Source organism: Prosopis cineraria, unplaced genomic scaffold (assembly GCF_029017545.1).
Source record: "Prosopis cineraria cultivar Desert tree isolate PC_DT_omini unplaced genomic scaffold, ASM2901754v1 PC8, whole genome shotgun sequence".
Taxonomy (NCBI): Eukaryota; Viridiplantae; Streptophyta; class Magnoliopsida; order Fabales; family Fabaceae; genus Prosopis; species Prosopis cineraria.
In genome coordinates this window covers 7,118,875-7,132,249 of record NW_026555339.1, presented here as the reverse complement: position 1 = coordinate 7,132,249, position 13,375 = coordinate 7,118,875, and the positions used below count along the sequence as shown (strand labels likewise).

General features: G+C 35.4%; 3 protein-coding genes across 4 annotated transcripts; 1 reads left to right on the top strand and 2 right to left on the bottom strand.

Annotated features, from left to right (window-relative positions):
* Positions 1 to 2,316: 2,316 nt before the first annotated feature.
* Positions 2,317 to 7,278, bottom strand: LOC129318894 (pentatricopeptide repeat-containing protein At4g39952, mitochondrial-like). The gene is given in 4 exon segments (XM_054963889.1): positions 2,317 to 3,539; positions 4,136 to 4,189; positions 4,505 to 6,567; positions 6,570 to 7,278. Coding segments are annotated over 2 exon segments (2,448 nt in total). The 5' UTR covers positions 7,159 to 7,278; the 3' UTR covers positions 2,317 to 3,539; positions 4,136 to 4,189; positions 4,505 to 4,708.
* On the top strand, positions 2,890 to 3,195 carry LOC129318395 (putative lipid-transfer protein DIR1). Its single transcript, XM_054963118.1, has one exon. It carries the CDS (start codon positions 2,890 to 2,892, stop codon positions 3,193 to 3,195), a length of 306 nt encoding a protein of 101 aa, XP_054819093.1.
* A 1,413-nt stretch (positions 7,279 to 8,691) lies between the features above and the next one.
* LOC129318576 (uncharacterized) lies at positions 8,692 to 12,724 on the bottom strand. Of its 2 annotated transcripts, none has more exons than XM_054963420.1 (6): positions 12,578 to 12,724; positions 11,357 to 11,845; positions 10,618 to 10,767; positions 10,417 to 10,509; positions 9,889 to 10,325; positions 8,692 to 9,579 (listed from the first exon to the last, which is right to left on the bottom strand). In XM_054963420.1, the coding sequence occupies exons 1-6, from the start codon at positions 12,639 to 12,641 to the stop codon at positions 8,974 to 8,976; spliced, it is 1,839 nt and encodes a 612-aa protein (XP_054819395.1). In that variant the 5' UTR covers positions 12,642 to 12,724; the 3' UTR covers positions 8,692 to 8,973. The 2 variants fall into 2 exon arrangements, with proteins under 2 accessions (XP_054819395.1, XP_054819394.1); XM_054963419.1 differs by having other exon boundaries at positions 10,417 to 10,518; positions 12,578 to 12,723.
* Between the last annotated feature and the right edge of the window lie 651 nt (positions 12,725 to 13,375).

Below are 13,375 nucleotides of genomic sequence, written 5' to 3'. Positions count from 1 at the left end.
CAGGAAGTAAAAAAAAAAAAAGTTCTTTTCACTAACATCCCTAGTTGTTCTTTAAAATTTTAGAATTTGTGGTTTTTAAAGTCTCTCTGAAAATTATTTTAAATTATAACATCACTTGAATTTGACTTAATAAGTTTAAATATTAAACAATTTTTGTGTGTGTGTGTGTGTGTAAAGTTTTTTTTTAGGTTAAGGTATATTTTTTATTGTAAATTATTTTTTGAGGAGTGTCCTAAATTATTTGTCATATTAATTTTGCCTTTAAAGCAATTAAAATATAAATATATTTTGTCCCTGATGTTAAATACCCCAACCTTAATCATTAAAAATGTTGATTGGGACTTAAGTTAGATAAAAAATGACACTTGTCATGCTAGTATATTTGAGTTAAGATACAATTTTACTTATAAATTATTCTTCAAGAATGACCTAATATCTTAAACTATTTGTATTGTAGCAATTTTAGCCCTTAAAATAATTAAAACGTGACACATTTATGAACATTAGACATTAAGAAATAACTTAATCAAATTCCTTTTCTACCCTTCTTTCAATCTAATTAAAATAAAAATAAATTTGGCTCATCTAAATTAATAATTTTAAGTCAGGGAGGGAGGATAACATTTTTTTCTATAAGAAAAACTATGAAGTACTAGTAGGAGAATGGGTAGGTGGGGCTAACTGTCAATAAAATGCAATTTTAGTTCTTAAAATAATTAAACGTAACATATTTTTGAACATTAAAAAATAAATTAGACAAATTTCTTTTTTGACCTTCTTTTAGTTTACTAAAAATAAAAATAAATTTGGCTCATCCGAACTAACAATTTTAAGGTGGGGAGGGAGGATAATATTTTTATATGAAAGAAAAGCTGTAAACTAATAGTGGGAGAATGGATAAGTGTGGCTAGGTGTGAATAGAATGTATAAAAAGGCAATAATTAAATACAATGAGAATGGCTAGTTAAGAGAAAGATCTCACCCAATAATGCACTCTCACTTCATTTCTATCTTATCTCTCTACAATTTATCATTAAAGCCTGCATGACCTTTTCTTTTCAAACATTCACAATTAAAAGTAGTATTTTAATAAAAATAAAGAAGAAAGGCATAAAATGAATTTGTTTGAATTATCTAACGATGTTAGAAAAAATGCTATGTTTTGATTTTGTTTTTTTGATAAAATTATTATGATGCAAATAGTTTAAGTCAATTGAATGTTTCTCAGAAAATAGTTTAGGAAAAAAATTTACCTTAATTTAAATTTATCTAACATGATGGGTGGCATTTTCAGTTAGACTTAGGTCCTAGTCAGCATTTTTAATGGTTAACATATATTTAATATTGGGGACAAATATGTTATATTTTAATTATTTTAAAAGTAAAATTATTACCATTAATAATTTAGAACATCGGGTGCTTCTCAAAAAAAAAATTAAGCATAAAAATATATTTTAATCCTTGTTTTTCCGAGAAGAAAAAGGTGCTCAAATATCATTTTCCCAATTTCTGAGGGTGGGCATTATCTCGGCATGGCTATTTTTCAAATTATGGCTCCATATCCTCCTAATCAACATGACAAGTCATGGGTCCATTATCCACATCATTCATTCTTTTAGATCTCTTAATTCATGTTAACCACGAAGGGAATGAGATTTTGCTTTTGCGGCCAATCCATTGAGGAATTAACCAACAAAGGTTAATTCAATTAATTAAAATTTAATTTATATTCTATATGTTGTCTCAAATCTCATTGTCAATGTAAATATTTTATTGATAATACATTTTGTAAGTACTTCCTTAAGCATTTTTTAAATTTAAAAACATGTTCTAATCTTGATGAATCTGAAGACTCAATTTATTTAAATTTTTATCCAAACAAAAAGCAAAACAGATTGAGGGATTAAAATTAAACTTTTGAAACCGTAAGAATCAACTTTGCAACAATAAATACCATGAGGAGGGGCATACAAATTTTTTTTTTTTTTATCCAAGTGTCTGCTTTACAATTGAAATAAATTATAGAAAGTAGAAACCGTAGACGTAGGTTGAATTTTATTAATTACGAAAATCCACATTTGTGTCATAAATACGTGTTAGGCCACCATGAAGCTGTTCCCATTGGTAAATAGCCAAATGATCATGGTCAATGGGTCATGGAAATCCACATTTAAAATCTTTTTTTTCTTTTGGCCTTCTGATTATGGTTTTAAAATCTCGTTGAAAAGACATGTTTTCTCTGTTCATGGGAAAAATCACAATTAATCTGATTTATTTCTTTTCATATCTAGGCAAATATAATTAAAGATCGCAAAATTTTGTTCAACCAAATTCATACTCATTTTCATTCGCGTGTCCAATCATTCCAGCAATTCCGGGGGCCTAGTAATACAACAAATAGCTTTGCATTGTTAATCTGCTAGCTTCACTTCAAAACAAAACGATTCCTTTTTCTAATTCAGTAATATGCTTTCACGGGCTAGCTAGCATCCAGTAAGCAAGCAATCTCTGACCATGAAAACCTAACAAGAGCAAACTATTGCAGGAAGACATAAAGAATAATTAAGTTGCTTGGTGACTCTCAAACAAAATAACCCATTTTTGTTTGTTAGCAAGTGATGGGCCAGATTAAGTTTTGTTTGTTTGCTTGCTTATGATTATGATCCCTCCTTTTAATTTTCAAGTAAACCCATCTCGTGAACCTCTCTACAGTCTGGCTTCACATGACACACCTAAAACAAAGAGAACTTTTGATGCTAAACTAAACTAAGGCAAAATGTTCCAACACAACACTAAGAATTCTCTATAAATTAACATTCAGACATGAGAACATTATCAGCTAGACCTAGCTAATTCACTGCTTCTGAGTTCTACCTGGTTAAGGAAAGTATGGGTCAGGCTAGTGGCAAAGCTTTGGTGAAGTGGCTGGTAGCAGCACTGCTCATTGCCTTGTTGGGTGGTGCCCAAGCTGTTGTGATATGTAACGTTGAAACATCTAGGCTGAACTTGTGCCGTGCAGCGATTACTGGGAGATACCCGCCACCGCCAACGAAGAGATGTTGTGCAATCATTAAGCAAGCCAATCTGCCTTGTCTTTGCAGTTACAAGTCTCTATTACCTGCAGCTGGGATCAACCCAAAAAATGCATTGGCCTTGCCCGCTAAATGTGGTCTGAAAACACCTCGTCGATGCTGAGGTATTCATCTCAACTTTGAATGAGTATTGATATATGAACAACTTTGGACTTGTATTTCAAGATTTGTTTTGGATTGGACACTTTAATAACTCATTATTCTTTCTTGTTGTAGCAAAGTGTAACAGTTCTTGAAGACCATAGACCATATCCCATTGCAGGCATACTCTTGGTTTGCTTTCATGTGATTCATTGACTTGGGAAAGGCTTTTGATTTAGCATTTTCTGCCTCTGAAATAAACAGCCAATGTATCCGTGCTCATTGCCTTCGTCTCACGTGTCTACAAGAAGTTGATGTATGAGCGTCTTATACATCTTGTATTGTATAATTTTACTCAGGAATTGACTGCAAAACAATTAAAAAGTTTCAGTACGCATTTCCTCATACATCTAACAAGAATACTAAAATATCTATTACCCCTCGTGCAATCTGTTGAACGTTTCTGTAGCCACTTTTAAGGGTAGATAATAATATGAATGCATCAAGTATCGACATCAAGCAAAGGTTATACATTGATAACGATTCAATTTAAGACATCAAGCAGAAATCACCCGCCTTGCTCATGAAATTAGGCCAATAAAACTAGTATATACATTTTCTACCAGCATTATTTCAAATGACGAATAAACTTCACAAATGATTGCTGCTACAAACTTGCTGCAAGAGCCAGGGCTAAGAATTCCTGTTATATACTCATATTTAAAAGTTAGCAGGTCAGAATCACTGGTAGAACTTCACTTGTATGAAACACTTAAGGCCAAGAATTCCTGTTATATTTAGAAGGAAGTTGGTCAGACTCACAAATACAACTTCACTTAAACATTCGGGGCAGCTATTAATCTTCAAAAATTGAACTGAAATATTTGAAACACCAAATTCTAAGGGCATCACAGAGACTGTGATTTTTACAATTTGCTTATCCAAAAACGTTGATTGATTACCTCAGGTTTAAGGGGTCCTCAAAGCCATCAACAAGCCTTCCCCAACGAGAATTTCTGAAAATAGAAACAAGGAGAGTGAGAGGGGGTTCAGAATTGGAAGGATTTTTTCCCCATAAGTATTTTCACCATCTCTGTACAAGAGATTTGGAGGCCAAGGTTTACAAACCATAACCTTCACTATTTCTCTCTAGTTTCTATAATCACTATTAATTATGTTTCAATCAAAACTTCTAAAAGATATACTCATTTTGATCTGAGCATCACTAACGGTAACTCTGTAAGGAAGTAATCATTCTCAGGAACATAATTGTCATAATTTCAACCCTCGTGATTCAAAGTAAACATTCGACAAAAATAGACATGAATCACCTGTCAGCTGCCTTAACCCAATAGTAAGCTCTGCAAGCATGCCAAGAATATGGGGCCAAAATTAATCATGGACAATCCATTTAACATTTGGGTTAACTGCATTAGGTTCAAGATCAGTGCCAAGTTGCCAAGCTAACTGTCCTTTGACATTTCCACAGTTTAGCCTTCAGAGACAACTTTTAACCACTAGAAATGCCTCATAGCTTAAAGCATACTCCAACCAGCTTTCTTTCCTATTGAGCATCTCTCTATCATCATCCTTCTGACATTTTCTGCTTCTTCCCACTTACCAATAGAGCTATACATATTGGCCAGCGTTATATAGTATCCATCATTTACTGGATCCGAGTCAACAGCATATTGAGCTATCCTTATTCCCATCTCAATTTGATTGTGATTATTGCAAGCACTTAATATAGCACCCCAAACACCACCATCTGGAGAGATGGGCATGGACAGAACTAGAGCTTCTGCTTCTTGCAAGTTACCTGACCTCCCTAGAAGATCTACCATACAAGTGTAGTGCTTCAGATTGGGTTTCATAGAGTAACTCTGCATCCTAGCGAACAGGTGCTTTCCTTCTTCAACAAGCCCTGCATGGGCACATGCTGTGAGAAGAGCAAGGAAGGTAACTTCATTGGGCTTAACATTTGCTTCTTCCATTCTTTGAAATATATCCACAGCAGATTCTGCATATCCATTCACTCCATAACCTGAAATCATCACATTCCAGCAAACAGCATCCTTCTCTTCCATTGAGTCAAACATTTGTCTTGACTTTTCTAGCTGCCCACACTTAGCATACATATCAACCAAAGCTGTGCCAAGTGGTATATTGAGTTTGAAACCTCTTTCATTAAGATAGTGGTGAACTCTTGCTCCTTCCTCCAGAGATGCAAGGTGAGAACAAGCTGAAAGAATAACAACTAGGGTGGCCGTATTTGGCTTTTGGTCTTCTACAACCATATTATTAAATAGGTTAATAGCCTCTTGGTGATGCCCAGCTTGAACAAGAGATGATAGCAGGGTGTTCCATGAAATAACATCCCTCTCCATCCCATCAAATAATGTCCGAGCAAAATCCATCTTCCCACATTTTCCATACATGTCTATGAGTGAATTGACCACCGATACATTGTCATCCATAAAATTCTTTACTACATAGCAATGAATTGACCTTCCTATTTTGGTTGCCCCTAGCTGAGTACAAGAAGCAACTGCAGAAACTAAGCTATTTGATTCAGAACGAATACCTGAATATTGCATCTCCCTGAAACTTTCAATACACTTCACACTCCTACCGACTCTACCATAGCCATTAACCATTGAGTTCCAGCATTCTAGGCTCTGTTTACCCCTGTGGAAAAGATTCTCAGCTAAACTTAACATTCCAAACTTGCAGTACATAAACAATAACGCATTGTGAACTACCTCATCAGATGCAAAATATCTCCTTACGATAAACCCATGAAATGCTTTTGCTTCGGATATGCTCAAGGAATTACTGAAACCCAGAAGGATGCAGCGGATGACAATTCTATCAGGACGTATTTGTTTTTCTTGCATTTCCCTAAAAAACCTAACACATTCAGTCATCAACCCAAACCTTGCAAAATTACTAATGATTGATGTCCATGACAGGAGGTCTTTGTTAATTAATTGACAAAAGGATTGATAAGCTTCTTGGGGAGTTCCACATTTACAATACATGGACAAAATTGAAGATTGTATGACTTGTGAACATCCAATTCCATTTTTTAATACTAAACCGTGTAAACATCTGCCTTCTGAAAGGGCACCCAGATTCCCACAAGCTTGAAATCCACCCTCCAATGTTCTAAAGTTGGGCTTCACGTCAACTTCACCAGTCCTATGCATCTCACAAAGACAGTTCAACCCCTTCTCACTCTCCTCATTTTGCACATACCCAATCACAAGCGAAGTCCAAGCAACCACATCTTTCACAGGAATTTCCACAAACACGTGAGAGGCGTGATTCATTTGGCCACATCTGGAATACAAGGACACAAAAGATGAACCCACTGCAGACCCATCAGCAAAAGTCCAAGTTTGGAAGACAAGCCATGAACGTTCTTCCCATAATCTAGCAACATCAGCTCTGCGCACGCAGAAACAACCATGGGGATAGTGAATCTGTTAGGCAAAACAGCGGAATCTCGCATTTGGGAGTAGAAGCTAAGAGCTTGAGAATAACTGCCGTGGGAAAAATGGCTTTTGATAATGGAGTTCCAAAGAAAGACGTCCTTGGAATCAAGAAGTGATTGAAACACCATGGTGGAGCAAGTGGGCTGGCTGAAGGAATCGTAGAGAGATATGAGCTTGGATGCGATGAAGACATTGTTGGAGTTACCTGTAGTGACGGTAATGGCGTGGAATTGAAGGAGAAATTGCAAAGTTGAGATTTTGGCGGAGAAGGTAATGAGTCCATAAGGGAGGTAGTGGGAGTGGGTGGAATAAGACGCCGACGAGTTACTGAAGAAGAAGCAGCTTCTGACTTTGAAGAGCACCCGCATGGCAAGAGGTTGGTATTTACTGGTTGGGGAGAATCCCCACCAACATTCACACACATTGCATAATCTCTGCATCGAGCAATGGTGGTACTTCTCGGCATCTGCAATAAAACGACGTCGCATGTGTGGTTAAAATATAGTAGCCTTTGATTGTAATACAGGAATCTGATTCTGACCATCTTCTAGTTAAAAATTCATCTTCTTCCTTCGTCATCTTCCACACTCACGACGTAGGGACGGGGAAAAAAAAAAAAAAACTCGCGCGGAAAACAGGTAAATGAGAAAGACGCCTAAGATAATGACTTTAATGGGTCTGACCTTTCTAAGTGGAAAAGATTAAAAGTAGTGGCAACAAGATTAAAAAAATAATAATAATAATAATGCAGCAAGAACATCCGCGAGACATCGAAGAAGCAATTATTAGACAGTATAAAAAGTGCAGCAAAAACACATGAAAAATCTAAGAAGCAATTATATGATATGTGCGCGAGTAAGCAAACATATCAGTTCAAATGTCACTTGGAACTGTCGTCAGTCGAATGACGTATTTCAGTTTTGATTAAAAATTTTTTTTCACTCGGGAAGAAGAGATCAAAGAGCCAAGACAGCATTGGGAAATCATTAAACAACTATATGGATTAATGAATAAGTGACCTCACGCAGATTTGCATCGAAGAATTCTAGTCGCCGCGGCCGCACTCACCTCTGCTTGTCCTCCGTTCCCAAACTGTCGAAGGCTTCAGTAAGTGCGGCGGGAAGGCCTTTTACAGTTTTACCTTTTAGGATGGCTTATTAAGCTCAGATGGCTTTTAAACTAAACTGCGCGTTTTGAGATGTTCAGGAAAAGCACCTTTTCCCGTTTCGCAAAATGACGCCGTGAATAAATCCTTAAAAATATTATTTGCCAGCATTTTACAATAATGAAAATTGAGAAAATAATAATAAAATTTCATCAAGTTATATAAATGATAAGCAAGTCTTTTGAAATGTCAAAATTCCTTTAAATTTGAAAACAATTTTAATTTAAATGATTAAATTATTTTTTATTTTAAATAAAGAGTAATTTAGTCATTTAATCTAAAATTATTAGTGTAAAAAAGATACTTAAAAAAATTATGTCATTTTAAAAGACTTAATTGTTATTTATATATTTTTTATAAAACTTTATTGTCATTTTACCATAGAAATATTTGCAGGAAAAATAAAGAGGTGCCTAATTTTTTATCATATTGGTCTTTAAATTTGTCTGGTTATTAATTTGATGATTCTTATTATTTAAAAAAGGAGATAACTTTGTTAAAATAAACTAATATGAATAATAAAATATTGATAATATCTGTGAGAGTTTTTTTTGGTAAATAATAAAAAACAAACTCAAAAAATCTTGAAAAATAAAATATCAAAACATAAAATTAGTATCTATATCGATAAAAGTTAGACTTTAGCTACACATATATGTAAACTTTTTAATATACTTTACATATTAAATTAGTTCAAGAATCCATTTACATTTTAAAATTAAAAAAATTAATATGATAATTAAAAAAATTAATTCGATAAAAATTAAACTTAAAAAATCAAATCAATAACTACAATAAACTTGACATGTTAAAAGTTTTGCCATCCCAAAAATCCATTTTTATAAAAAACATAAGATGATTCAATGGATATTAATTGAACAAGCATTTTAAGAGAATTATCCTTCAATGTTTTACATTTTATTAAGTAGAAAAATGATTTCTAAAAGGAAATGAAAAACACTCATTTCATACTCTTTTTAAATATATTTTCAATTGTTTTTAAAAACAACTTCTCTACATGCCAAACATACTATACATTTGTAAGTCTTGGAATTGCTTGCAGTGCCACTAGCTTTGGAATCCATTCAGGAAGGGCAACATTTGGGCATCGAATTTCCCATATTAGACATTGAAAGTGCTACCAAAGATCTTGAGGGTGATAGATTGCACGTCCATAAGTTGATATGATCATTCTTACAAACAGGGGAACTTGAAGCACTGCAAATAGAGCAAGTGGGAGAGAAGCCATAAGAGTGATTGGAATTGGCACCCATTTGAGTCTTTCCCCAAGAGTCAAAGAAAGAGCTGCCCCAAAAGCTATCAGTATTGTTGCTGTAGAAAAGAACAGAGAGGCCAAAGCTAGAATCATCTTGCTAGGCAGTGTCCTGAGGAAATCTTCTTCAGCATAGTACGCGGTTAATATTGATAAGAAAATGAAAATAGAAGCTACAGAGGAAAATAAAGCCAATGCATCTGAGACAGCAAACACCATGAATGCTTTATCCCTCAAGAATATTGGGATTCCTTTGTCCTGGTCATTGCCTCCAGGTACCGTGATAGTAGCAGCAAAAGCAACTGTGGCAATAAGAGCTGCCACTAACATAGATGAGTTTGAAGTATCTTTCATCCACTTCTCTCCTTGTTCAAGCAAACCCTTATGCTCATCCTTGAATAACTGCCAAGCTGTTTCCCCATCCTGGTTTTTAACTTGTTTATGAAGAGGATGATCCAATTTCTCCACTTCCTGCAAGAGCAATGCGATGCAAGAAGTGATTTGGATTTGTACGCGGCCAATCAAAGAACTAAGGATCTAATTATGAATTTGCCAAAAAAAAAAAAAAAGGTTTTATGCTTAGGGTTTTATTAGCCAGAATCCACATTCCTTTGATAATTGACTCACATTTGGTCTTTGACATTGGGGACTCAGTTTCTTTTATTTAATTTTAATTCCCTTCTTGTTCTGCATGAAAGGGATTATCCCATTGTCGGTATCTGTAAGAAATTAAACTTTGAAAGCCTGCAAGGAGGTGAATTATAATAAGATGAAGCATACCTTAAACCATTGTAACTCTTTTTGCATCTGAAATGCTGCACCAGAAATTGAGGCCAGCTGAGGAGAAGAAGTCAACCTTGCTGCAAGATGTGATGTGGTATTTTGTGATTCATCTACCACCAAAACTAATAGCTTACCGATTGGCATCTTACACAAAAGGCTAAAGACCTTTTCTTGCCGATTCTTGATGGCAACTTGCATTATATATCCTTCATATGGCATTTTAGTCCAAATCAAATCAGGAAAGAACTGGAAATATATCCTTAAAATTTCAACTATCCCAGATGATATGGTATTGTACAAAATGTCTGCACTGATGAAAGACTGCCAGAATAGCGAGCTGTTCATGATCAAAGCTTGTGAACAAACATACTCTACCAATCTTAGAGCAGATTTATGTCTCAACTTTGTGTCTCTTACTAGCTTTATGCGTGGAACTGCAGGTAAAATTTAGTTACGTAGAAAAGTGAGGCTAAGAATGGATCTTGAGGATCTCTCAAAATGTGCTTCTATTACAATAAAACATACCCAGCTTCTCAATAGCTTTCCAGATGAAACCTTTGTTTGATGTGTCATGAAGATCCTTCAAATCTCCTCTTGGCTGTAAATGATCAAGTTCCACTGAAACAACTAATGTAACGGTAGAATAAGAAAATTAAATTTCGTGAAAGACAAGGACCAAAATGAAGCTTGGAATGAGAGAAGAATTTTGCCAAAATGGGTACTTACAGTGGTAAATGAAGCTTCCCAAAAGCCCAAGCTCACTTCCACTTTGGAAGTCTGAGGGCATTTTCGACAAGACATTAAATATAACACTCCCATTTGAGTCTGCCATGGTGGCCAAGTTGGGATAGCGCTGAAGAAGAAACAGAGTGATATCTGCGCACTAGAAAGAAGCATAATTATTGAAAAGAAACAAGAGAGTATGAGACTACAGGAGTTGAATAGTTTGATGAGCTTGTACATTAGTCTGCCTTTTAGCCCAGCATAAAATGCTAGCTTTGCAATCAGTCACTGAAAAACTACATAAATTTTGCCTTCTGCTGAAGTTAAATTCCAGATTTGGTCAAATCTCAAAAAATGGATAATTATTCTATCATGGTCCATAAAAAATTATGTTAATGGTTGGTATGAAATATACTACAAGGCCTACAAGTCAAGTACACCTTCTCATCTAATCAGTCTTCAACAACATGAGTCCATGCTGAATGAGTGTAGCACGATCATATTTGAAAAAAAAAAAAAAACATGAGTCCAACCATACTGAAACATCACTAAAAGAAATTGTTGTCTCAGTCAACATTTGTTTTGATAACCATTGATGACTTAACTGCTGTCAATGTTGGTTAGTGTTAACATAAGATAACATGTTAACAATAGTCCAAAATTGTCTCCATCACACTATTCACATCAACCAGACATTCTGAAAACATAAATAGCCAAATATATACTGAAAAAGTTTAATTACCATGAAATCCTGCAGCAGTAAGCAAAGCAACAAGACGACTAGCTGAAGGACCAGAGAATGGGCAAGCAGGTCTCTCATCTGTAGTAACCAAAGCAAGGTACCATACCAACTCTTTACTTGTAGAAGAAGTAATTGCATAGACAAGAGGAGAGAATCCTTCAAAATCAGTTATTTGTGTCACAGAAGGATTCTTGGTCACCAATGCCTTGGCTGCTGTTGCATTTCCACCCAATGCAACATAGTGCAGGGCAGTACATCCCATCAAGTCTACCTCGGCAAGCGCTTCTACAGGCATTTGCTGCACCAACTTCTCCACAAGTTTCCACTGCCCTGCTATGGCTGCCACTTGTAGTGCAGTCCTAGAAATTGTGGTGATCTTTGCTGTCAATGCATTTGGATCATGCTCGATGAACGCCCTCACAGATTCCCAATCACCTTTGAGTGTTGCTAGGTGCAATGGGCGGTAGTAATTGTGGTTAAATCCCCTAGCTTTTGGCAATAGTAGAAGCAAAATGTGAATTCATATTAAAACAAGAAAAATTCAAGACTCAAAGAAATTACTCAAATAGCCATGTCATGTAGTATATATTTTAAATCTAAAATGCAAGTCATGAATATTGCTGTAGAAGTGTCAGCATCAAGTATGCAGGTGAAGAACAACTGAACAGACTCTTAACATAAAAACCAAATTTGCAGGTATAAATATAACCTTTTCAACTAAAGAGGGACCCTAGTAGTAGTAGAAGTATCACCTTTTCAAGTAAGGAAGGACCCTACTGAAACCTTCGACCAACTAAGGCATAGCCCTCAGAGCTTAAGTGGAATTCAATTATAAAGAAGAGCCCAGAACAAAGTAAGTTATTGCTGTCAGATAGTACTCTACCTGTCTCACCCTTCTCATTCTGGACTGGGCTAGGGGAAACGAAACAAAACAAAAAAGAAAGAAAGAAATATCTTTTTATCGTATTCATTCTCCTAAAATTTGTTCTACCCAACTTTTCTACCAATCCATATCTTCGCGGTAAGAGCTACTTTACTTATCTTAGATTCGTTCAACGTAATGAGTTCAAAAGTGACTACTTTGAAACACCCATACTTCAAAAACACAGCCGATTGTGGACATTGCATTGCATTATGACATTGTGTTTGTGTGTTGGATTCGAGGTTCACAAAACTTTGTTTGGGACCTGAATGACATGTATAAAGAGGACTTTCACATACCGAACTCAGTAATAGCATCCTTGACCTCGTTCGAAGAAACCAAACGCGATTCTGGAAATGCCATCTTCTGCTGATTTCAGAGCTTACGCTTGGCCTTGCAGGCTTCAACGCCGCAACGACAGCTCAAGGAGGTGAATGTGGAAGATTTATTACAATAAACTACAGCCAAAGAAGAAAGATGCTTCCTTCCCGACAACGCAAGGTTGATGTTCTCTTTTTCAACCTTTTCTCAAAGTGCTGAGTCAGCAAATCAGAGTGTTTCATGGGACAAGTCTATGTGGCCAAGCAAAGCAAGACATACTAGAAGTAGCATTTATTCTCTCCTCTTTTGTATTTTAGGTTCCCCAGCACCTGATCAAGAGTCCCTCCGTTCTTTTTCCTTCATTTTTTTTTTTTTTTTCATTCTCACCATTCAAATTTTTTTATTAAATAATTTTTTTAAATAATAAAATTAATGAATGATAGAAATGGAAGAAATGGAGAGAAATAAAAAAAAAAAAAGTGAGGTCCCCCAACACCCCCCAAAAAAAAAAAACAAAAGAAAACCCTTGATTCTTCTCATTCTTCTTTCTTCTTCCCCCTCCTCCTCCTTTTGAGGTACAATGGCAAGCAAGAGCTTGAGTGAAAGAAAAACTAGGAACTCCGTCCTACACAGCAGTAAAAACTAAAAACACAAGCAGATAGATGAGACCGAGCCAAAAGCCTTATAAGGGAGAAATCTTTCCGAACAATGCGGATAGACATTTTTTATTCCAGTGCATTGTTTTTTCGGTTCTTCAAAAAAAAAAAAACAAAAAA